This window comes from Chinchilla lanigera, unplaced genomic scaffold (assembly GCF_000276665.1).
Source record: "Chinchilla lanigera isolate Chin_1 unplaced genomic scaffold, ChiLan1.0 scaffold00027, whole genome shotgun sequence".
Classification (NCBI taxonomy): Eukaryota; Metazoa; Chordata; class Mammalia; order Rodentia; family Chinchillidae; genus Chinchilla; species Chinchilla lanigera.
In genome coordinates this window covers 3,213,257-3,235,884 of record NW_004955428.1, presented here as the reverse complement: position 1 = coordinate 3,235,884, position 22,628 = coordinate 3,213,257, and the positions used below count along the sequence as shown (strand labels likewise).

The 22,628-nt window shown below is 36.7% G+C and overlaps 1 protein-coding gene across 1 annotated transcript in view; it reads left to right on the top strand.

Annotated features, from left to right (window-relative positions):
• The window catches only part of Prmt9 (protein arginine methyltransferase 9), a 28,235-nt gene extending 7,685 nt beyond the window's left edge, over positions 1 to 20,550 (top strand). The window contains exons 4-12 of the mRNA XM_005386669.2: positions 127 to 294; positions 2,689 to 2,791; positions 3,978 to 4,084; positions 8,482 to 8,674; positions 10,235 to 10,418; positions 12,213 to 12,912; positions 17,461 to 17,614; positions 19,181 to 19,303; positions 19,596 to 20,550. Coding sequence (XP_005386726.1) covers positions 127 to 294; positions 2,689 to 2,791; positions 3,978 to 4,084; positions 8,482 to 8,674; positions 10,235 to 10,418; positions 12,213 to 12,912; positions 17,461 to 17,614; positions 19,181 to 19,303; positions 19,596 to 19,811 — 1,948 coding nt within the window. The 3' untranslated portion in view covers positions 19,812 to 20,550. The remainder of the gene's footprint in view (positions 1 to 126; positions 295 to 2,688; positions 2,792 to 3,977; positions 4,085 to 8,481; positions 8,675 to 10,234; positions 10,419 to 12,212; positions 12,913 to 17,460; positions 17,615 to 19,180; positions 19,304 to 19,595) is intronic.
• Positions 20,551 to 22,628: the final 2,078 nt, after the last annotated feature.

Genomic DNA, 22,628 nt, shown 5'->3' with positions numbered 1-22,628 from the left:
TGAATGCAGAATTAAGTTAATGAAAAAATCTCAGGTTTAAAGTGTCCTAATTCCATTGAAATTTGGAAAGTTACTATTTTTGGGTTACTATTATTATTTGTGATAGAGCATTTTTTCCCTTTGTAGCATGTTTGCTAAAAAAGCTGGAGCACAAGCAGTGTATGCCTGTGAATTATCCAAAACAATGTATGAACTTGCCTGTGATGTAGTGGCTGCAAACAAGATGGAAGCAGGGATAAAACTCCTACATATGAAGTCACTTGACATACAGATTCCAACACACATTCCTGAAAGGTATTCTACTGTGAAGTGATTTTACTGTTTATAATTTACAGTTTTATTTTTAAAAATTAGGATCTACTTCTAGTTTCTACCCCTAACAAGAGCTCTAACACCCCTATTTTATAAAGGTATAGAATAGTTTAGATAAGAGCCAGATTTTCAAAGTAATGTTGTATGCTCCATGAAAAATATTTAAAGATCTTGAGAAAAATATGTCAGAAAAAGTTAGTAAAAAAACCTTCATTTTAGCAAGTTATCTTATTTTTGTTAATTTCACTGTTCTGATTTGAAAAGATGAATAATTTCATATGATGAATAACTAAAAATTATCCTTAGAAATTAAACATGAACAGATCAGACTCAATGAACTTACTGTATTTTATGTTAATATTCATGTTTAAAATGAAAGCTTTGGCAATATCAGTTTTCAATATATTTTGACATTGTATTGTTCAAATACTTTGAATATGATTCCTGAGTTTTGGTTTTTTAATGTGTTATCTTGTGATCCATATTACAAGGGTGATGGAATTTTAGAACCAGAAGGAATTTAAAAATCATCTGTTCCATGCCAGGTGTGGTAGTATATTCCTGTAATCCCAACACTCTGGGAGACTGAGGCAGGAGGATCAAAAGTGTGAGCCCTGCCTGGACAACTTAGTGAGACCACATCTCACAATAAATATGAAAAGAGCTGAGAATGTAGCCCACGGCAAAGGCCCTGTATTCAGTGCCTGATACAGCCAAAAAACCCCTAGCAAAAACAAAACAAAGAACTGCACACAGAAAAACCAAAATTGGCTCAACATTTTTTTTTTTTTTTTGAGACAGGGTCTTGCCATGTGGTTCAGGCTGCCTTTGAGCTCACTGTGTAACAGAGGCTGGCCTCAAACTCGCAGTGGTCCCTCCTACCTCAGCCTCCTGACTGCAAGGATTACAAGTGGCCTCAACATTATCATTTTAGAGACTTTTGTTTCTCTGTGTCCTCATGAAAGAAGCATATAAGATTTCTAAAGCAGGTGTATGCCCGTTTTAGAAAACAAAAACAAAACCATCCTGAATTGTCTTATTCTTTTCAGGTTGTCTAACAAAATACCATAGACTCAGTGGCTTAAATGAGAACACACACTTATTTTCTCAGGCGAGGGGGTTCTCTTCCTTGCATATGGCCCTCTTCTTGCAGTTTTGTCAGGTGGCTTTTCCTCTGTGAATGACAGTATGATCTCCAGTGTCTCATTCTTTTGGAAGGACACCGGTTTTGTGTTGGTTTAGGGCCTCACTGTGATGACCTCATTTAACCTTAATACTTAAAGGCTCTGTCTTTAACTATAGTCATTTCGGGAGTTGAGGTTTTAACATAAGAATTGTGGGGGACAAAAGTCAGTCCATGCTGTGAATCTAAAGTTACTTTAATTCTGTTTTTATTTTTTTCACAGATAAAATTGTAGACAGTTCTACTGACTTTGAATCAGGAGATATGAATTCTAATTAAAACTCTTACCGATTTTGGCTTTTAGCAGACGACTAGACTTTAAGATGTTAGATTAGATAGTTTGAGATACCTTCCACATTCTCAATATGAACAACTGTAAATACTACTGTATTTTCTTTCTATTCAAACAGTACTGGGTTTAGGCACTGTGAGGGATACAAAAGTTATTCCCGCTCCTCTCGGAGCTGACAGCCTGGCTGGAAGATAAAGAATGGTGGTGAACCTTGGCTTTATCTTTAGGTTACAAAAATGAATGATACTGGCAGTAACAGCTAAAGTAATTCAGAGAAAGGAGAAAATATTTTGGTGTGTTTGCAGGTAGAATTTTCTTGAAATAAGAACGGGCAGAAGGATGGACTGGGCTTTTGTAAAGATCCAAGGGAACTGATAAGTAGGTTCAGTTCACTATAAGAGCAAACTTGGGTAATACGGTATCATAGAAGATAGAAGCTGAATTTGAGAGGGAGGGCTCTCACCCACTTTAAATTTTACTTGTAAATAAAAAAAGTGACAACTGGAAAAGGTAATTGTGATAAGCATGGAGCTGTAGTGATAGGGAATATTCTTAGACCAACTGCTTGGCCTTAAGGAAGGAGCCTGGGAACATTAATGGGTATGAACTCCTGTTGAGGATTTGGGCAGTGAAAGAATAGCTGAAGGAGGCAACACTGCCAAGTGAGTTTGTTTCCTCCTGCCTGCAAACCAAGGAGAAGGAGCCAATGGAGTACAGAGGAGCCTGAGGAGCATTCGAGTTCTTTAAGATTCAGGGGTAGATATTGAAATGAAATGTATTACAACATTTTACCTGTGGATTGTTTCTATAACATATTTATCTCTCTTCTCTCAGCTTTAACATCTTTATATAAATAGCATTACATTTTACTCACTTATGTCTTTAAAAAATCATTCTATAGAGTGTCCCTAGTTGTAACAGAAACTGTCGATGCAGGTTTATTTGGAGAAGGAATTGTGGAGAGTTTGATTCATGCATGGGAGCATTTGCTTTTGCAGCCAAAGGTAAGCAGCACAGAAACACTTCAGTTTGATTAAGAATTCATTTTCTCTTGGGAGATGCAGATAGGAGGATTGAAAGTTTGAGAGGAGCCTCGGCAACTTAATGAAACCCCTGTCTCCAAATTTTAAAATGGGTTAGGGATATAGCTCAGTGGTAGAATGCTTGGCCAACATGGGCGAGGTCCTGGGTTCAATTCCCATTACTACCAAAAAAAAAAACAAAACCCACAAACCCCCCCCCCCATGATTTTTAACAATGTTAATTGAACATCTAGATTGTCTGAAAAGCAATGTGAAATATTTTTCTCTGTCAAGGTACAAATTCTGTAGTTGGAAAGAAATCCACGCCAAAAACATTTAATAGCAACATAATGCAGTGTATACTTGTGTGTCCAAAGGAGGTATAATGGCAAAAAATACTCTTTAAGAAGCAGCTAGGCGTGGTGGTGCATGTCTGTAATTCCAGCACTTGGGAGGTCGAGGCAGGAGAATCTCAGAGTTTGAGGCCAGCCTGGACTACTTAGTTCAAGGCTAGCCTAAACTATATAGCAAGATCTGTCTCAAAAAACCTCAGGAAGGAATTCATAGGAATTGAGGCTACCTTGTGGAAGGACTGATGTAGAATTCTTGAGAATGGTTGTAAAAGGAAAGGAATTTCAGTTTCATAGCCCTCATTGCTTGGAATTCTGCCAAGTCATCAAAAGGGAGTATAGTGATACAGGCTTAGTATAACTTTAAGGGACTTGTTGAGCCCAGTCTGATTGGACAGGACCAACCCTGATGTTTGCATTGAAGTCCTCTGCTGTAACCCCAAATCTTAGATTTATAATATATAATATGTATTACAATGAAAGGATTTTAATGTGTAATAAAGATTCTCTACTTATGGAAAACAATTTATATTTAAAATAACTAGTTAAATGGTAAAAAGAACATTCTTTTGAGTAGACAATGATTACTTTATACATGCAGGCATATCCAGCGGTCTTTTGTTACAGCTCTTTCCCTCTGTCCTTTGTAAAAACATAAATATATATGTATATACATAGTAGTAAAAGTATTTTTTAAGTAAAAAGATGCATAACCTACTCAATTATTATTTTTAAACTTTTTTCTAATTTTCATAGCTTGTCATTATGTACACATTTTTTTCATATCTGTAATAATATTTTTGTTGGTATATTTTCAGATCAAAGGTGAAAGTGGTAATTGTGAGAAGTATGGGAAAGTTATACCAGCAAGTGCTGTTATATTTGGGATGGCAGTAGAGTGTGCAGAGATAAGAAGACATCATAGGTAATATAACTAATAAATATTAAAAAAAAGGGATTTTAAGGAAGAATACTATATGACTGAAAGATTACTTAGTGCATATTTATATTGATGAGGATTTGTACTTTTCTGAGCTTTAAATTCCAGATGTTTAGTCTTATAGATTTCTGCATGTGTTTTAATTTTGTTTTAAAGTAGAGCTCTACAGTTAAAGCCAACTTTTTAATGGAAAGTTAATTTCGGTACAACTTAGCATTTAGTTATATAGTAGGTTCATGTACAAAGATACTAAGTTCAGACTGACTTTAGGTGAAGTTTAAGTAGCAATTTCCAATGTGTGAATACATTATAATTATTTTTCTTGATAGCTTCATTACTATTATAAAGGTAGTTATATTTTTATTGCATGTCACAGGGAGTAGTAGTGTTTAGGTTTGTAGGCTGATCAGAGCAAATTGGATAAATGAGAATTTGCTGGTTAAATATCAGCTTTGTGTAAATAAGTGTATGTTTGTATAAGTTCAGTGTTTTTTCTTTTTTTTTTTTTGTCTTTTTCAGACAGGGTCTCACTATGTAGTTCAGGCTGGTCTTGAGCTCACTTTGTAGTGCTCCTCTTGCCTCAGCCTCCCCAGTGGTGGGATTACAGGCGTGTGCTACCACACCCAGCTAATTTGTTTCACAATATGAGTAAATATACTTGCAAGTTTGTCCATGTGAATAGAATTGGTTCATGATCTCTTTTTTTTTTTTTTTTTGCTTTTTTTGGATTTTTAGATGGGGTTTCATAATGTTGTTCAAACTGTTCTTGAACTCACTATGTAGCCCAGGCTGGCCTTGAATTTGAGGCGATCCTCCTGCCTCAATCTACCACTGGAGTGCTGGGATTACAGGCATGCACCACCATACCTGGCTTGGTTCATGATTTCTTAAAATCAGTTTCCTAATGTTGTAAGTTTAGAATTTTAGGTTTTTCCACATTTCTGCATTGAAGAGCCAGATAAACATCTTTGTTCTCATGTATTTTTGGACTTTTGTCTTTATTATTTTCTTAGGATAAGTTCTTTGATAAGAGATTGCTGAGTTAATGGGTGGTACATTTCTAAAGCTACTTAAACACATTGTTGCATTACCCACCAGAAGTGAGGTGGTATCTCTTTGAGATTCCTCCTTGTGTTTTATAGGAAAACTCCTAAAATTGTTTGCATAAGCAAAACAGAAATCTGGGGCTGGTATCTATCATTTTGAAAAAGGATAACTTCATCATTGATGTGTTTTTGTAGCTGACTGTACAAAAGAAGCACCAAAGGAGCTTTTGTACATTTGGTTGAGTTGTCTGTGTGAGTGAGGCCCTGTGTCCTCCTTCTGCCCCTCAAAATTCAACAGTTTGGGTTGGGGACTGTGAAGAAATGTGCTATAAAGATATGTGTGAGTGATACCGTTTTATCTGCTAGAAACATTTATAAGTTATTATTCTAAAAATTTCCATTTGGATCCTAATGAATTGAATCTAACGCTCACCCAAATAAGCAAATAGTTAAAAATAACTGAGAAAACTATGAAACTTGAGTTACTAGATATAAAAAGTTAGAAGTAAAGTCAGGAATATATTGATGCAGAGAAAAACACATCAGTGCAACACAATAAAGAATCTAGATACAGACCTTTGAAATTATATGGTCTGTGTAATATGATATAGATGTGTTATTTCAGATCAGTGGGGAGAAGGTGAACTGTTTAGTAAATGGAGATGGTATGCATCATTTGCGGAGAAAAGTTAGATCCTTTTCATTCTAGATGAATTGAACATCTAAGTGAAAGAATCCATTAAATGATGAATGCTTTTCAAAGCAAAATACATAGTATAGGCTCCAGAAATCATGAAAGATATTTGACCTCTTTTTTTTTTTTTTTAAATTAAACATCAGACTAGTGAAAGATACAGTGTTACAAAGTTAAAAGACAAGGGAAAAAGTGAGATGCAACTTTTACAACAAAGTATGAATATAATTATGTATTAGTCAGAAATTGAAATTAAAATCCATCTACTGATAACCTTTTTAATTGCTTACAGTAGCAAACATTAAACATCATTGATATCCTGTTGGGGAAAATTTACACACTATTCATACATTCTAGTAGCTCACTTTGACATCCTCTAACAAGAATAGAGATGTTTATTATCGTCCTCAGCATAGCAACTCCCCATCTGGGGTCTGTCCTGACAAACATGCATATATGTGTGTGATGGTATGTGGTTAAGGTTGTTGACTGTAATACTGTAATTGAACAAAACTAAGAAGTTATCTAAATGTTTATTAACAGGAAAATATTTTAAAAAATATAACTATGTCACCCAGTGCAGTATTACACAAGTGTCTGCAAGAATTAGTTAATATGTATATATAGTCAGTGGTATAGTATTCATGTGAGAAAGGTACAGCATAGTCCCAGCAGCAGTGAATGTATCCAGCACCCAGATCCTGGTTTCTAAAAGACATCTCTCACCAAAGGGAACTGTAGGTCCTTAGAGAAGTGGTTTGTTCCAGGACTCGGACAGGATCGATTCAAGGTGATTCTGGAATATCTCTTATCAGAAAGTAAGCAAGTACTTTAAAAATAAAATACTATGGGATATGTTTAAAGGACACAGGAGCATGCTTGCAGTGTCTGGACACAGCTAGGAAAATGTAAGCACCAAGATAAATAAGGGCTAACATTTAAGGGTTAGAATCCATTAAATAACCCACAAATGTGACTAGTAATAAGCAGATTGCCTGAGATGAGATGAGAGAGGTTAGAATATTTTTCTATTACAGAGTGGCTGTTTCTCTCCCTTTCCTCATTGCTGAGACAAGGAAACCTGACACCTGCAACTTCAAAGAGGCGAGGTTTATATTGGCTCATAGTTTCCGAGGTTTTAGTCCATAGCGGGCTCCAAAGAGAAACAGCATGTGGAAAGGTCCCTTGTGGAGGAAAGCTCATGTCACAGTGGCCAGAAAACAGGAGAGGGAGGACACAAGGACAAGAACTATACTCTTCTGGGTCATGCCCCCAGTGACCTGCCTCCCGCCAGGCCCCTCCTCCTAATGGCACTCTGAACTGCTGAACTTGTCAGAAGATGAAGCACTAGTGAGTATAGTGCCCCTAGATCCAGGCACTTCCTCACAGTCCCTCCTCTGAACTCATGAGGCTTTGGGGGGTACTTCTGATCTAAACCATAACAGTGGTATTGCGAAATGGTCATAAAGTGTTTTTTTAATGTAAATTTTTTGATGCAGACATTTTAATAGCAAGTGCATAGACCATAAATTAATGGTTCTGTGAGTTCTCATGAAGTTGATACACCTGTCTACGGAGGAATCAGGTCAAAGACCAGAACATTACCACCACCACCACTGTAGGAAAAGACCACCCCAGAAAGAAATCCCTTCCTGTAACTAGTGTCCTACTCCCCCAAGACTGGCCACTATCCTGATGTCCAATGTGGTATGTTAGTGTTGCCCCTTTTGTGAATCATATAGTTTGATTTTAGTGGGCATGAATCATATAGTTTGATTTTAGTGGGCATGCATCCATACGCCTGGGTTCTTTTGTCCAACTGTATATTTTGTTATATATAGTTTATTCATTCTCATTGCTGAATAATAATAGCCCATTGTATGAGTATACCATAATACATTTGTCCATTTTACATTTGTCTGGTTGGTGGATATTTAGGTTATGTCAGTTAGCTATGTGAAGCAATAGAGCTACAAACATCTTACATATTCTTTTATCGATAATATGTATGAATTTCTGCTGGCTGTTTTCCCAGAGGTGGAAATGCCAAGCACTGTGAGGCTTCTATATGTAGAGTGAATCTGGTATCGGCGTGCTCACCTTGAGTAGGTACCCTAGACAGTCTCCCAAAGGGCTCTTACTGCTAGTATGAGACTGTTCTTACCAACACATGATGTTGACTGTTGACTGTTTTATTTTTCTGCTCCTGTGGGTTGTGCATTATGCATTGTGAGTTTTATTTCATTACCCAGATGATTACTGAAGCCAAGCAACTTTTCACATGCTCACTGGCTGTCTTCTGATGTGCTTATCTTTTGCTCATTTTTATTTGTGTTTTATTAGTTTGTAGAAATTAAAAAATAATGTACTTGGATATGAGCCTTTTGTTAAATATGTGTTCTACAAATATTCTTTCAGTGACTTGTATTTTCACTTGTACAGTGTCCTTATGTGAGCGGTTCTTAATTTTAATGCAGGCCCATTATTTTCCTTTATTGTTAGTGAGTGTGTATGTGTGTGTAATTTAAGAAGCCTTTGCTGGTGAGATCTTATTTCATTTTTATGTTTATGTTCCTCTGCACTCAATATTAGATGGTGTTACTTGATTCTTAGAAAACTTTTCTTCTTTTGCCTCTCACCAGAGTGGGTAGTAAGGACATTGCTGGTATTCATTTGCCAACAAATATGAAATTTCAGAGTCCTGCCTATTCTTCAATAGATACTGAAGAAACGGTAGAACCTTATACAACTGAAAAGATGAGTCGAGTTCCTGGAGGATATTTGGCTCTGACAGAATGCTTTGAAATTATGAAGGTAGACTTCAACAATCTTCAGGTAAAAACAAAAAGTTTGATTACTATTTTCAAGCTTTACATCTCATGAATTCCTTAAAATAATCCATAGGATGGTCTTACAAGTTTGGGTGAGTTTCTACTTAAGAATATGTAAAAAAATTGTTAAAGGGAATTAGAATTCCTTCTGAAAAGTATTCACTTATTTAAGTAGAAATAAAAACTCCCTAAGATTTGTTGGGAATGGATACTGTGCCTTTTATGTATATCTTAAGGTGAAGAAAGTATGGCTCACATTAAATAATTTTGGCCAAATTTTTCAGCATGTAAATGCAGAGGCAAGCATTCTAACCAGTCTGCCATTTTTTTCCCTATGTCATGGTGCCTTTTCAAATTGACAGTATTTTGTTGAAATGAACAGTCATTCAAATCTCAGGGTTGTATTTGTTTTAGGTGACCAGCCATCCCAATTTGCCCAGGACTGAGGGGTCCTTGAGAAAAGACTTAGTTTTAAAACTAGAAAAGTCACGAGAAAAGCAGGGTAGGTTGATCAATATACACATTTGTAATGTGTATATTGATAGGTGGTAGAAAACAATGCTGTATCAAGAAAGTGCTCAAAGAAATGGAGAAAGTTACATAGATTCCTTTTCTGAAGGTCTTTAAGGGTTAGCCGGGCATGGTGGCACATGCCTGTAATCCCAGCACTTGGGAGGTTGAGGCAGGAGGATCGTTGTGAGTTCGAGACCTGCCTGGGCTACAAAGTGAGCTCAAGGCCAGCCTGAACTGCATAGCAAGACCCTGTCTCAAAAAGACAAAAACAAACAAACAAAAGGTTAGATGTTAAAATACACTTGTTTTAGATGAACCTGCCTGGGAGCAGAAAACTTTGAAGGTCTTTTTAGCTAAAGTTTCTAAAATTAAAGACATTTTCTCCTGCTAGTTAATACAAGGTTATTCTTGAGAGGGTCTGCAACTAACTTAGTAATCTGGCATTGCTTACTAATTGCCCTGAGCTTGAAGACCTTCCCTTACCTGGCATAACATTCCAGTAGGAAAGCAGCTGCTAATTACTCCAAATCTGTCCTTTTATTATTTCAAGCATTGTTATGTTAATTTATTATTGCCCCCATCTTATTAAGATTTTAATTTTAAAAATAATGTCTGCTTTTTTATACTTTCAAGTAATATGGAAGACTAGAAATGAAAAGATTCCATTTGTGCTTCTTTCTCCAGGTCACCAGTTCGAAGGGCTTTTTTTTTTCAGACTTGCTTTTCTGTTCTGCAAATACATATTGAAAAAAAAAAAAAATCATCCTATTACCCTGCCAGTTGCCTTTGTCTCCAGCAATATATCGTGGACTTCTTGCTGTGTCAGTAGTTTGTATTGGCCTCACTCTGTTAACCAAGCGTGTGCTGTCCCAGTTCACCAGGTCAGAGCTTCCCATCCAGTGCCGTAGGTGGTTGTGGGTATGCCAACGTGTTGATTCCCTGTGGGTGCTGCACAGAACCGAGCACTTCAGAAAAGGACAGTGGTATGATACGAAGGCATGTGAATATATAATTTATAAAATCCTCTTATTCCTTTTATATTTTTTCTCAGGAATTAAAAAGTCTTGCAACCAAAAAACCCGATAAGCTTGGTGTTCCTGTCACGAAAGAAGGCACACTCGATGCTATTGTAGTTTGGTTTGTGCTCCAGCTTGATGATGAACACAGTTTGTCCACAAGTCCTAGTGAGGAAACGTGTTGGGAGCAGGCTGTGTACCCTGTGCAAGAACTTACAGGTACATCTTGTCTGATTTTGTATTTTTCTTTCAAACTTGTTGCTTTAATCCGCTAAGCATTTGAATCAGGCTCAAAATAACATTACTTTGGGTATGAAGTTTTCAGTCAAGATAGGTTGGTTCAGTCTTTCAAAATTTTATTTTTCTTTTTCAAAAGCATTCTTTAGAAACACAACACACATCCTTTTAAAACACAACTCTGTTGCATACCCTTCAGAAATATTTATCTTTGAATCGTTAAATGGGAAAAACTGAAATTTAAAGATACCCTTAACTTTTTCTAGTTATGAATAGATGAAAGAAATGCCGGTCCATTTTTAAATGGAAAGCAGCGGAAAAGGGATGTTCTTAACCCTTGGAGAATCTGGTGACATCTGTGTCACCCCAGGTAATAAAAATGTACACACTAAAATAAGTACAAAACTGTGATTTCAGGGGAGTTCTATATTAAAGATATTTTTGTATGGAAATTTTTAAAATAGCTATTTGGTAAGATTCAGTAAATTTTTTTTTTTTTTGGTTTTTCTCTAGTACCAGGAACCGAACTCATGACCTTGCACTTGCCAGGCAGGTGCTTTGCCACTGAGCTAAATCCCTAGCCCTAAGATTCAGTAAATTCACAGCTGTTTAGTTATCTAGAAAAAACCTTTTCAAACTGGAAGGTAAGACATTTTTGTTGAGTCTCTGGCAGGGTCATTAAATCTGCCACTTAGTGACTCCCTGCTGGCCAGCCTTGCTGGTCATTTCCTAGAGCTTTTGTATATCATATGTAAAACAGGACTGCAGTACAAATGATAGGTATAAAATGCCTACCTTTAGTGATTAGTATTCAGTGACATTTTATTTTTTAATTTTAATTTTATTTTATTTTTTATTTTTTTTTATTTTTATTTTTTATTTTTTTTTTGGTTTTTCTCCGGTACCGGGAACCGAACTCACGACCTTGCGCTTGCCAGGCAGGCGCTTTTGCCGCTGAGCTAAATCCCCAGCCCCTCAGTGACATTTTAAAATCTGTATTTATACTAACTCTCTTATAGCCACTTAAATGTCCTTTTTTTTTTTAATCCTGAGAGAAAGGGTATTTTAAAGCTTGTATTTTTAAATGGTTCTAGAACAGGTGAGAAGTATTTGCAATTATACATTTATACATTAAAGTCTTACCACATGTGAAAGCTCCTAGAAAGGAGCATGGTATAGTCTTTATTTTAAATCTTAGTCCATCCTTAAATTTTGAAATTCATAAACGTGTGAGTAACATAATGGTTAAGAAATGTTAATGACAGCATTCTGTTGAATGCTGTTCTCTTTAGTCCTGTTCTCTTCAGAATTTCTCTTTAAGAATGCTTCTGTAAGGTAAAGTGGAGTGTGTTACTGATCTCTGAATTTTATCTATCTTTGTTTTTGTTAGCTTAAATACAAAGGATAATACAGAATCCCCTGCAGTAACTCTATTCCAGGCCCCTCAACTCTCCCCTCCTGATTTGGTGACATTGGACATTTGATGATACTTACTGATTGCAATAAAAAACAGAAGAAAAAGAAAAAGAAATACTGTTAGTCTTAGGATTCAGTAGTAGAGCTGTTGAATATTTTCATTGTGCTAAAAGTTAAGGGAATCTTTAACTTTCCATTTTTTCTGAGTAAAGGGGTGTGTGTGTGTATTAAAGTAACACGTAATCTTTCTTGTAGCGATTTAAAGATTAGGGAATTAGGTGGGATGGAGATTTCTGTGTGATCCTCAGGCATATTACACTCTATATTAATCAGTTGCTTTTTCCTTTCTTACTAATGAAGATTATAGGGTAAAGCCTGGGGCCCATGTTACAATGGAAGTATCTTGTCAAGACTGTTACCTCAGAATCCAGAGTATCAGTGTTTTGGATTTGGAACATAAAATGGAAGTTTCAAAAAGTTGTACCAAGGATAAAGACTTACTGTCTTTAGGAAATGAGGCTGAACTCTGTAGCGCTCTGGCGAACCTTCAGACCAGTAAATCAGAAGGTGCAGAGCAGACATGTGTGTTGGAACCCACAGAAATTGCTTTACTTAACAACATACCATATCATGAAGGCTTTAAAATGGCAATGAGAAAAGTGTTGTCTTCATTGACCCCAGAGAAATTGTGTCAGGTCATGGATGAGATGAGCTCTGAAACTGGACAGAATACTACTACCGCGAGAACCCCTGAACCTTTCTATGTGCTGGATGTGTCTGAAGGCTTCTCTATTCTGCCTATAATTGCGGGGACACTTGGGCAGGTGAAGTCTTACAGTTCTGTGGAGAAAGACCAACATCGGATTGCTCTAGACCTCATCTCGGAAGCCAGTCACTTTCCTAAAGAAACACTTGAGTTTTGGCTGAGACATGTGGAGGATGAATCTGCTGTCTTGCAAAGGCCTAAGTCAGACAAATTGTGGAGCATAATTATATTGGATGTCATTGAGCCATCTGGGCTCATTCAGCAGGAAATAATGGAAAAAGCTGCAATATCCAGGTAAAAAAAAATAGAAATTTTGGATTTTGGAGTTCTAATGTGAAATTCTTTTAGCTCTTTAGTGATACAACCATAAAAATCAATCAAGATCATTGTATATTCCTTGAGCATTGCTTTTCAGGAATTGTGACTTCACACCTTTCTTTTGTGTGTATGTTATTACTGAATATTTTGTCCATAAAGTAATCCCTGCACTGTAGGTGTGAAGAGGTTAGCCTGCCTTTGGATTTGGATATCTTGTGTAGAATATAGGGAATTAGGTTTAGATGTATAAAAACAGATAGGATGACATTTCTGGATAAGAAAGGAAAAAAAAATCAAACTTCATCTGTTATGGTTTGTCTCCAGATGTCCCCCCAGAACCTCATATAGTTGTGGAGGGAGCTTTTTGGAGGCATCTGAAGCTAGAGTTTGTGACTGATTCATTGTCTAGTGCTGGGATTATGGGTGTGAGTGCTATACACCTACGCTAAAGGTTGGTGGCTTACATACAATATGAGGGACAGAAAGAGTCTTCTCTTGTACTTTTCCCTTTTTGCTCTTGTTGCTTTTGCTGTCATCTGCTGCCATGAACTGTTGCCCCTCTGTCATACCACTCTGCCTTGGAGCCAGCCAATTATGGACAAACTGTGAGCTAAATAAATCTTTCCTTCCTTAATTTTGGGCATCAGGTATTTGTCTCAGCAGTGAGAGAAAAGTAACAAGACATCTTTATGATGTAAGAAACATAGCTCACATTTGATGGCATATTATATCAGAATGCTTCTTAGGAATAAATCTTAGTCTTCTTGGATCTTAAAATCTTTTCTCCTTAAAGCTATTTTTCCTTTGGTTTAAGCAGCTTGATGTAAACTTGCCCCTAATATTTAGTATTGAAATCGGACATTAGTATGGAGAACGGCTGAAGTATGTATACATTTTTTGGCAGAGACTGTGTGTGTGTGTGTGTGTGTGTGTGTGTGTGTGTAAGAGTGAGAGAGAGAGGTTTAAAGCCAGGGCCTTTGCACTGAGCTACACCCCCAGTCCTTTCTTATTTTTATTTTGAGACAGGGTCTTTATAAGTTGCCAAGTTGCCAAGGCTGGGCTTGAATCCTTCTGCTTCAGCCTCCAGAATGCTGGGATTATACACATGCCCTCATGCTCAGCTGACTTAATTTTAAGCTTAAAGACTGCAAGAGTTTTCATACTTTTATGCAGATTTTCTAGTTGTTTATTTTTTATTGCTTTTCTTTTTGAGAATAGGTTATAGGCATCATACCCTTTTACTACTAAATAACTGAGTATTTTTTAAGAACAAAAAATTTGCTTACAGGACTATAGCAAATGATTAGAATCAGGGAGTTAACCTTGATATGATACTATTTATTTATTTATTTTTTTTTGGTTTTTCTCCGGTACCAGGAACCGAACTCACAACCTTGCGCTTGCCAGGCAGGCGCTTTTGCCGCTGAGCTAAATCCCCAGCCCCATATGATACTATTTATTTCACAATGCATATTTAGATTTTCTCAGTTGATCTGCTATACTTTACAAATCTTTTTTTCACCCAGTCTAGACTCAAAGGCAGGATCATGTTGCATGTAGGCATCTGATTCCTTTAGGTAATTAATCTGGAGCAGTTCTTTACCCTTTGTCTTTTCCCTCTCTTCTCTCCTCTCACCTCTTTTCTCTCTTCTCTTTTCACACCAGGGCTAGAACTTGGAGGCAACACTAAGCTTCTTCATTGCCCTCTCCTGCTTAATGTACCATGAACTTTAAAGTGTTTAATAATTCATATTTGATTTCACCATCACCATATACACATACACCACTTTTATTACAGTTAGGATATAAAAGTTTTCATTCTATATGTATGAATTCCATTTACCATTTTCTAACTGACCCAAATACATGTTTAAAAATGCATAAAAATTTAGAATTTAACTAGTATTTTAGATTACTAAGTTACACTTTAATAACTGCTTGGATATTTATTTATTTATTTATCTATCTTTTTGAGACAAGGTCTTACTATACAGTTCAGGCTGGCCTCAAGCTCACTTTGTAGCCCAGGCTGGTCTCAAACTTGCAACGATCCTCCTGCCTCAGCCTCCCGAGTGCTGGGATTATGGCTTTTCTCCCACTTAGTTCTAAGGAAGCGTTTTGCATTTTGTTGCCATGTGTTGTCATTATAATTTAGTCATCATTATTTAAATATTTTTAAGGGGTTAAGAAATTGAGACATAGTAATTGGTTTAGTAAAAGCACGGAGAGTTAATAAGTAAATTCAAGAGCAGAAGTGTCAAAGTAGTTTTGAGAAATGTTACTCTAGTTTGTCGAGTTTTTAATTATCTATTTAGGGAAATCACATAGCACAGAATTTTCAAAATTTGTACAGATTATTTTTTAGCTATGTAGATTGTTGAGATGTTCCATCCTTTGGTGCAAGACCTTTGCACTGAGCTGCACGCCACCTCCACCCTTTCCCTTTTCTAAAAATTTAAGACAAGTTCTCACTAAGTCATGGTATTGTGCAGGCTGGGCCTCAACTTGTGATCTTTCTGGCTTTGGCTTCCAGAGTGCTGGGATCACAGACATGCACCATGCCTAACTTAGTCCTGTACTGTTACAAATAGATCCATACATAAATATTTGACTTAGGCATAAAACGTTAGTATAAAAGAGAGAAAGCCCACCTGTGCGTAGTATACTGTTCTGGAAATTCAAGGTTCAAGTTCAAGGTTCAAGTAGGAACCAGCCTGGAATATTTGTAAAGAGAAGAGATTTGATGTTTGACTGTAAACATGGCCAACAAAAAGTTAATTTGGTTTAAAGCACCTTAGTGTGCCTTCCATTTATGCTTCATTGGATGGCATAGGAGGTTCACCCAACTCTTCCTCAACTCCCACATGGCAGGAGTGAGAAACAGGCTACATGGTAGACAGGGGAGCTAACTTAGCTTCCTGAAGGAATGGATTCTGTCATGGCACAGCCTCCAGGTCTCAGCAAAAAGCATTGGTTACAAGTTTCCACGCACTCCAGGATTCTCTCAGGTGGTGTATCTTGTCACCAGGCACTTCCTGTTCATTTTCTCATGTAGATGCAGTCTGTGTGGGAAAAGGTTTTTAGCTTTCCGTAGGTGGTATTGCTGATTAATGTACAAATGGAAATGGAAATGGGATTTCCTGGAAATCTCTTGGTGGGATTTCCAGGAAGATGAAGGAGAAAATGTTTTGCTACATTTGCTTTGATTCTTCCCTTGAAGGATTTTGAAAAAGTTCTAGATATCCTGTCCTTTTACCCTTGATACTTTGTATTTCCTAAGAACAAGACATTCATTTATATAATCACTGAGCCGTTATCACAATCAGAAAATGGACATGGATGTAATATTTCCGTTTGTCACAGTGTCTTCCATAGCTTTTTTGTAACCGGTCCAGACTCAAACCAGATCATATAGTGCATTTAGTTTTCATGTCTCCGTTTCTTTTATTCTGACAATGCTTCAGTTTTTCATGACATAAACAGTTTTGAAGAGTATAGGGCTTTTATGGTATAGAATGTTCTTCACATTTTCTTATGAGGTCCACATTAGCCATTTTAGAGAAGAATGAATACCATAGAAGTTTCATCACCATTTGGAGTCACGAAGTGTTGCTTTATCCCATTATTATTAATGTTAGTTAGATCTCTTGGTTTAAATTTTCCACACTTCACTGGAGTTTTCACAATAAATTGCTATTTTCTCCTTTATTTTTTATTGTCATTTATGGGGGTAATCTATTTTGAGACTATGTAAATACCTTTTTCCTAAAATCATACTTCCACCTGCGGTAGGTTGAGGATCCTTACCTGAAATGCTTGGGACCAGAAGTATTTAGATGTTTTTTAAAAGTTTGGAATATTCACACTTATATGAGAGACCTTGGTGATAGTACCAATCTCTACACATGAAATTCATTCATATTTTATATACACCTTATGTACACAATAAGGTAACCGTATACAGTATTTTCAGTGTACTTGCATTTTGCGTAGAACGTGTACATGAGGTCAGGTGTAGAATTTTCTAAACATGGCATTCTATTGACCCTCATCTGGAGCATTTCAGATTTTGGATTTCTGGGTAGGGATGGTTGTAGTTTTTGTATTCGTTAATGGCTCTTGGCTGCATTGAGAGATATATTCCCATCCAGCTAACTGATTATTTTTCTCTTTCACAGATCAGCAGTCACTTTTTGAGTTGTTGAAAAATTATTTTCAGTGGTCTACATTGTGAACTTACCAACCAAGAACAATACACATCCCATTAGACTGCCCTTTAATTCATGATTCTTAGTTATTGATAGTTGTAAGTTGCAGGAAATCAAGTAGCTTTAAAAAATATGTAATCTCTTTTGTTGGGAGTGTGTTCTGGGGGTTGAATGAGCTACGTCCCCAGCCTTTTTTTTGAGACAGGTTCTTGCTGGATTTAACTTTATTCATGATCCTCCTGCCTCAGCCTCCCAGAGTGTAGGGATTATAGGTCTGTGCCACCCTGCCTGGCAAAAAATATTTATCCTTGTTTAGGTGTTTACTACAACCTGGAGGGAAGATCTTTCCTCAGTATGTGCTGATGTTTGGGATGCTTGTGGAATCACAGATGCTGGTGGAAGAGAATGCTGTTCAAGGAACAGAACGTACTCTTGGGTTGAACATAGCACCTTTTATCAACCAGTTTCAGGTAAGTGTCGGAAAAGAGAAGTTCTGTCTGGATGCTCTTCTCTACCTTTTCTCTGTTTAGTTTTAATCACAATGTGTATGGGTGAAAATCACCCCAAGGGTTGGAGTCAGTTTGTGGATTCCCCAGTCACTGTTACAAATGCAAAGTAGGGCACTAGGTTTTTGTTTTGTGAAAAGGGTTTCTCCTTGTTTGAAAAAGAAGCACCCAGATTTGTGTTCTAAGTGGAACTTTACCTTGAGACCTCAGGTTGGCACCTGGTAGATGTGACAGCCAAAGTCCAGGGTCTAGCAGTGATGGTGAACCTTTTAGAGCCTTCAGTGATACAAACAGCCCACTGTGGCAAGTGTGTCATAGGTTCGCCACCACTGGTTCAGTCCATCCAACTGCAGCAAGCAGCAACATAAATGCCTAGGAAAACGGAACTTTGGGCAAAGAGGTTAGTTTCAGTTTGGGAAACAAGGAGCTTGGATTTATAAACAAGGCGAAACTCATCTGTACTTCGCTTCTGTACAAATCTGTGAGTTTAAAATTGAAGTGGTGGGGAGCCTAGGGAACAGGTTTGGGGATGGAGATGGGAAGCAGGTGGGATATTACCGTATAGGCTAAAGCAGAATTTGGTAGGTGTGCTATTGAGTACAGAGGTAAAGAACTGATATCTAAAACTTTTATCTAAAGCCTATAAGTAGTAAGGTCTTGAATATGCATGTTAGATCTTTCTTGAAGGGTACCTACTGAAGTACACATCATCTGTGGAACTACTTTTTAAAGAATTAAGAGTTAATCTTAGTGTTTCTGGGGGCTTAGTAAGGAGAATACACTTACAAGAAGACAGAGAATTTTAAATTATTTGTATGGCCCCAAAATATTGCCCATCTTTGTCATAGTTTCTCTTGATCCTGGCATCAGCCCTTCTTTAATTCTCCTATGCTCTATATCTTGATTCAGTCCCATTTCATATCTTCCTTAAGTGTTTATATCTTTACATAGCTCTTCATACATTTTAAGTGTAAATTTCTCTTCACCCTTGGAAGGCCGTATCTTGGTCAAATCATCACTTTGTGTTCTCTATGTCAGCGCCGCGTAGTTGGTCACCACTACCGTGGTCTCACTTCCATTCTTGACCACTTACTCAGCAAGAGGAGCTCTATACTCTTTCCTGGTTGGCCACTATAAATGTTGCCAAGGCGGAGAATCCCTGCCTTACAGAAATAAACTTTTTCAGATGAAATATATTTTGTTGAATTTGACACCTTTGTGAAACAATATTGTTTCTTAGTTCATAACCAAATCCTATGTTTAAAATTTTTTGGAGCCATTTGGCTTCAGTAAAAATTTATTCTGCTGTCATCCAAGTGTAAGATGTACCATGGAAACCATAACAGAGTACCTGACCTGCTTAGAGCTTGGTTTGTTATTCTTCCTGCAAAACAAACAAGGAAGGCCCTGTGCTTTAGGCTGACGTGGGAATGTAAATGAGGCTGAGGCAGGTACAAATCAGAAAGAAATACAGTGATCGCTGACTACAAACAGAATGTGTAAAAGTGGGAAATTTTACACTTTTTCTAGGTGCCTATACGTGTATTTTTGGACCTGTCCTCGTTGCCCTGTGTACCTTTAAGCAAGCCAGTGGAACTCTTAAGACTAGATTTAATGACTCCGTATCTGCACACATCCAACAGAGAAGTAAAGGTACAGACAACATGCAAAATGATTGTGCTTATTCACAACAATTATCTTAAACTTGGTATTACTGTATATACCTTTAAAGACTTCCTTTGAAGGTTTAAAATTTTTTTTTGAAAAATATGTAAGAATGGATTTGAATAAATATTAGAGAATAAAGTAGATTAATATTTCAATCAGGTAACTAAATGTATTTTTAAAATTTTTACTTAAAATTGACTAAACAGAAAAAGAAGATATACTCCAAGTCTATTCTATTTACCCTGAAGAAATCTTTGTAATTTCTTAATTTCCATAGGTACACATTTGTAAAGCTGGACAAGTGACTGCTATTCCCTTCTGGTATCATATGTACCTTGATGACGAGATTTGGTTGGATACATCAAGTGAAGCCTCCCACTGGAAACAAGCGGCAGTTGTTCTAGAGAATCCCATCCAGGTTGAAGTGGGAGAGGAACTCGTTCTTAGTGTCCAGCATCACAAGAGCAATGTCAGCATCACTGTCAAACAATGAGGAGCAGCTTTCTACTGAAAACATCATTTAGACCATCAAGTACAAAATTCCTGTTTGAATTGCTGGGCTTATAGTCATCAAATGTATAAAATCTAATTCTTTGTAATGATCGGATATTTTTCAAAAGTGACATTAAGAAAGCACATGCAAAAGATTCTAAATTAAATAGCGTTATTTTTATATTATTGCTGCAAACTTGTTTTCTGGAAAAGGATACATCATTAGTTTTTCAAATTAGTAAACCACGTTTCTTTATAGAGATTTTAAATCAGTAAGTAAAGCAATGTTATAATTTTTTAGGCATCTTGACTTACAATTGGGAGACATTTAACAGAAGGCCTCCACAAAAGACTTGGGATTATGCTTACCTGTAAATCCCAACCCTACTTCTTTTAAGTACTCAGAATGTACTTAAAGACTAAGAGTTGGGAAGAAATACATCATTAGGAGGCATTTTTTTTCTGATCTGTTTCAGTACAGAAAAATTAAAAGGCTAATAAAATTAAAAGACTAATTCAAACCAGTATGTTTGACTTGGATGCAAAATAAGAAAGAAGGAAAGAAAAGAAATCCCACTTCAATAGACTTTCAAAATAGGGAAATAAAACTGTCATACCTTTTATATTCTGTAAATGTTTTATAAGCCACAGAGATGTTTCTTTGTTCTGTTTGTTCTCATTCTCTCTATTCCTGCATTACCCAGCTTCTTTTAAATAAATTTTAGTTTATACTTAAGATACATAACGTGTTATGGTGTACATACAGATAAAAAGGTTGTAAGAGTGATGTTAACATCCATCATATTACATTTATGCATTTTTAAAATTTTTGTGGTAACAGCTAAAATAACATTTACCATAACTCTGACACACAGTACAATTTTATTACCTGTTATCCTTTGTCTTAGTTACTTTTCTCACTGCTGAGATAAAATACCTGACACCGAAAGTTGAGAGAAAAGTTTATTTAGCTCAGTTTGTAGAGATTTCAGTACATAGTTTGCTGGCTCCAAGGCAGGGTGGCATGGCAGAGGGATACTGCAGAGGAAACAGTTCATGGCAGGCAGAAGGCAGCAACGAAAGCAAAGACCCTCTTTCTGTCCCTTATGTATTGAGGCTGCCCACCATTCAGGCAGGTAGCACTCACACCTGTCCTAGCATCACGTCCTTGATCCAAGCATCAGCCACCTCTGAAAGCCCCATGTATGACTGCACAAGCCTTTGTGGGAACATCTAAATATAAGCTATAACATCTTTATCTTGTACATTAGATCTCCAGACTTATCTTACACATCTGCTTTGTATTTTCTGACCTATAACTTTCTATTTCTTACCCACTGCCAGTAATCTTTCTCAGCCATTGTTTTGTTTTCTATCTTTGTGTATTTCAATTTTCCAATGATAAGACTGCATTCTCTTTTAAAGAATGAATAATATTTATTGTACATATACACTATAGTTTCTTAATATATTCATCCATGAATAGATGCTTAAGTTTTTCCATCCCGTCTCTGTTTTAAACAGTGATGCATGTATATGAAGTGCAGGTCCCTTTACGGGTGGTGATTTCATCTCCTTTGAGTGTAGGCCCATTTTTATTTTTAGAAAGTTTCATACTTTCCATAATGACTACCAGTTCCATCAGCAGTGTATAAGAGTTTCCTTTTCTCCACACCTTTTGTAGCACTTTTATAATAGCCATCTGTCTTTCAGCCTTTTATAATAGCCATCCTAGCAGGTGAGGGAGGTAGTATCTCGTAATGGTTTTGATTTGTATTTTCTTGATGATTAATGATATTGAACATGTTTTCATATACTTGTTGGCCATCTTATGCCTTTTGCCATATTTAACAAAGTTGTTTTTCTATTATTGAGGTATATGAATTTTTATAAACTTTATATATTAACTCCTTATAATATTGTTTGCAAATATTTTCTCCCAGTTTGTAATTTGTTGTGTATACCATTTTAGTTTGAGGTATAGTTTCCCTCAGTGTGTCATCAAGGGATTGGTTCCAGACCTTCCCTTGCAAATGAAAACCTGTGGATTACTATTTGTATAATTCAAGTTATCTTTAGTTACAACATCTACATAGTATAAATTGTGTAAATAATTATACTCTGTTGCTTAGGGAATGATGGTATATGTTCAGTACAAGATGCCATTTTTTTCCCCCCAATATTTTTGACCTAGGATTGGTTGAATCTTTATGTGGAATGGATGAACAGAAGGTTTACTCTAGTCCCATTTGTTTTCATGGCCCAAGCTTTTATATAATATCTTAGAAAACCATTGCTAAGGCCAGTGTCCAGGAACTTTCCATCTCTGTTTTCTTCTGCGAGTTCTGTAGTTTTAGTTTCTGCTTTTTCTTTTAGGGTTCTATACTGAGAAGAGTTTCTGGTGTACAAAGGTCCAATTTCATGCTTTTCGCATGTGGAAATCTGGTGTTCCCAGCATAACTTTTTTTTAACAGTAGCTGTTTCATTAATGGTAGGAAGATTCAAGCTCTGCAGAGTGAGTTTGAGCCAAGTAAAAGTAGAAAAAGGAGTACATTCTATAGGGTTGAGGGTGAGCCACCACGCAACGGAGAACACAGTGGTCTCCCAGCATAATTTTTTGAAAAGACTTCTCTCTCCTTGTATCTCCTTGGTGCCTGTGTCAAACATTATTTGACTATATATGTTTGGTTTTATTTCTGGGCTCCCATCACTGGTCCATGTGTGTTTTTATGCCATACCACAGTGTTTTGATTACAACAGCTTTGCTATATAATTTCAGTTTTTGAGGTAATGTCTTCCTGTGTAGCCCAGGTTGGTC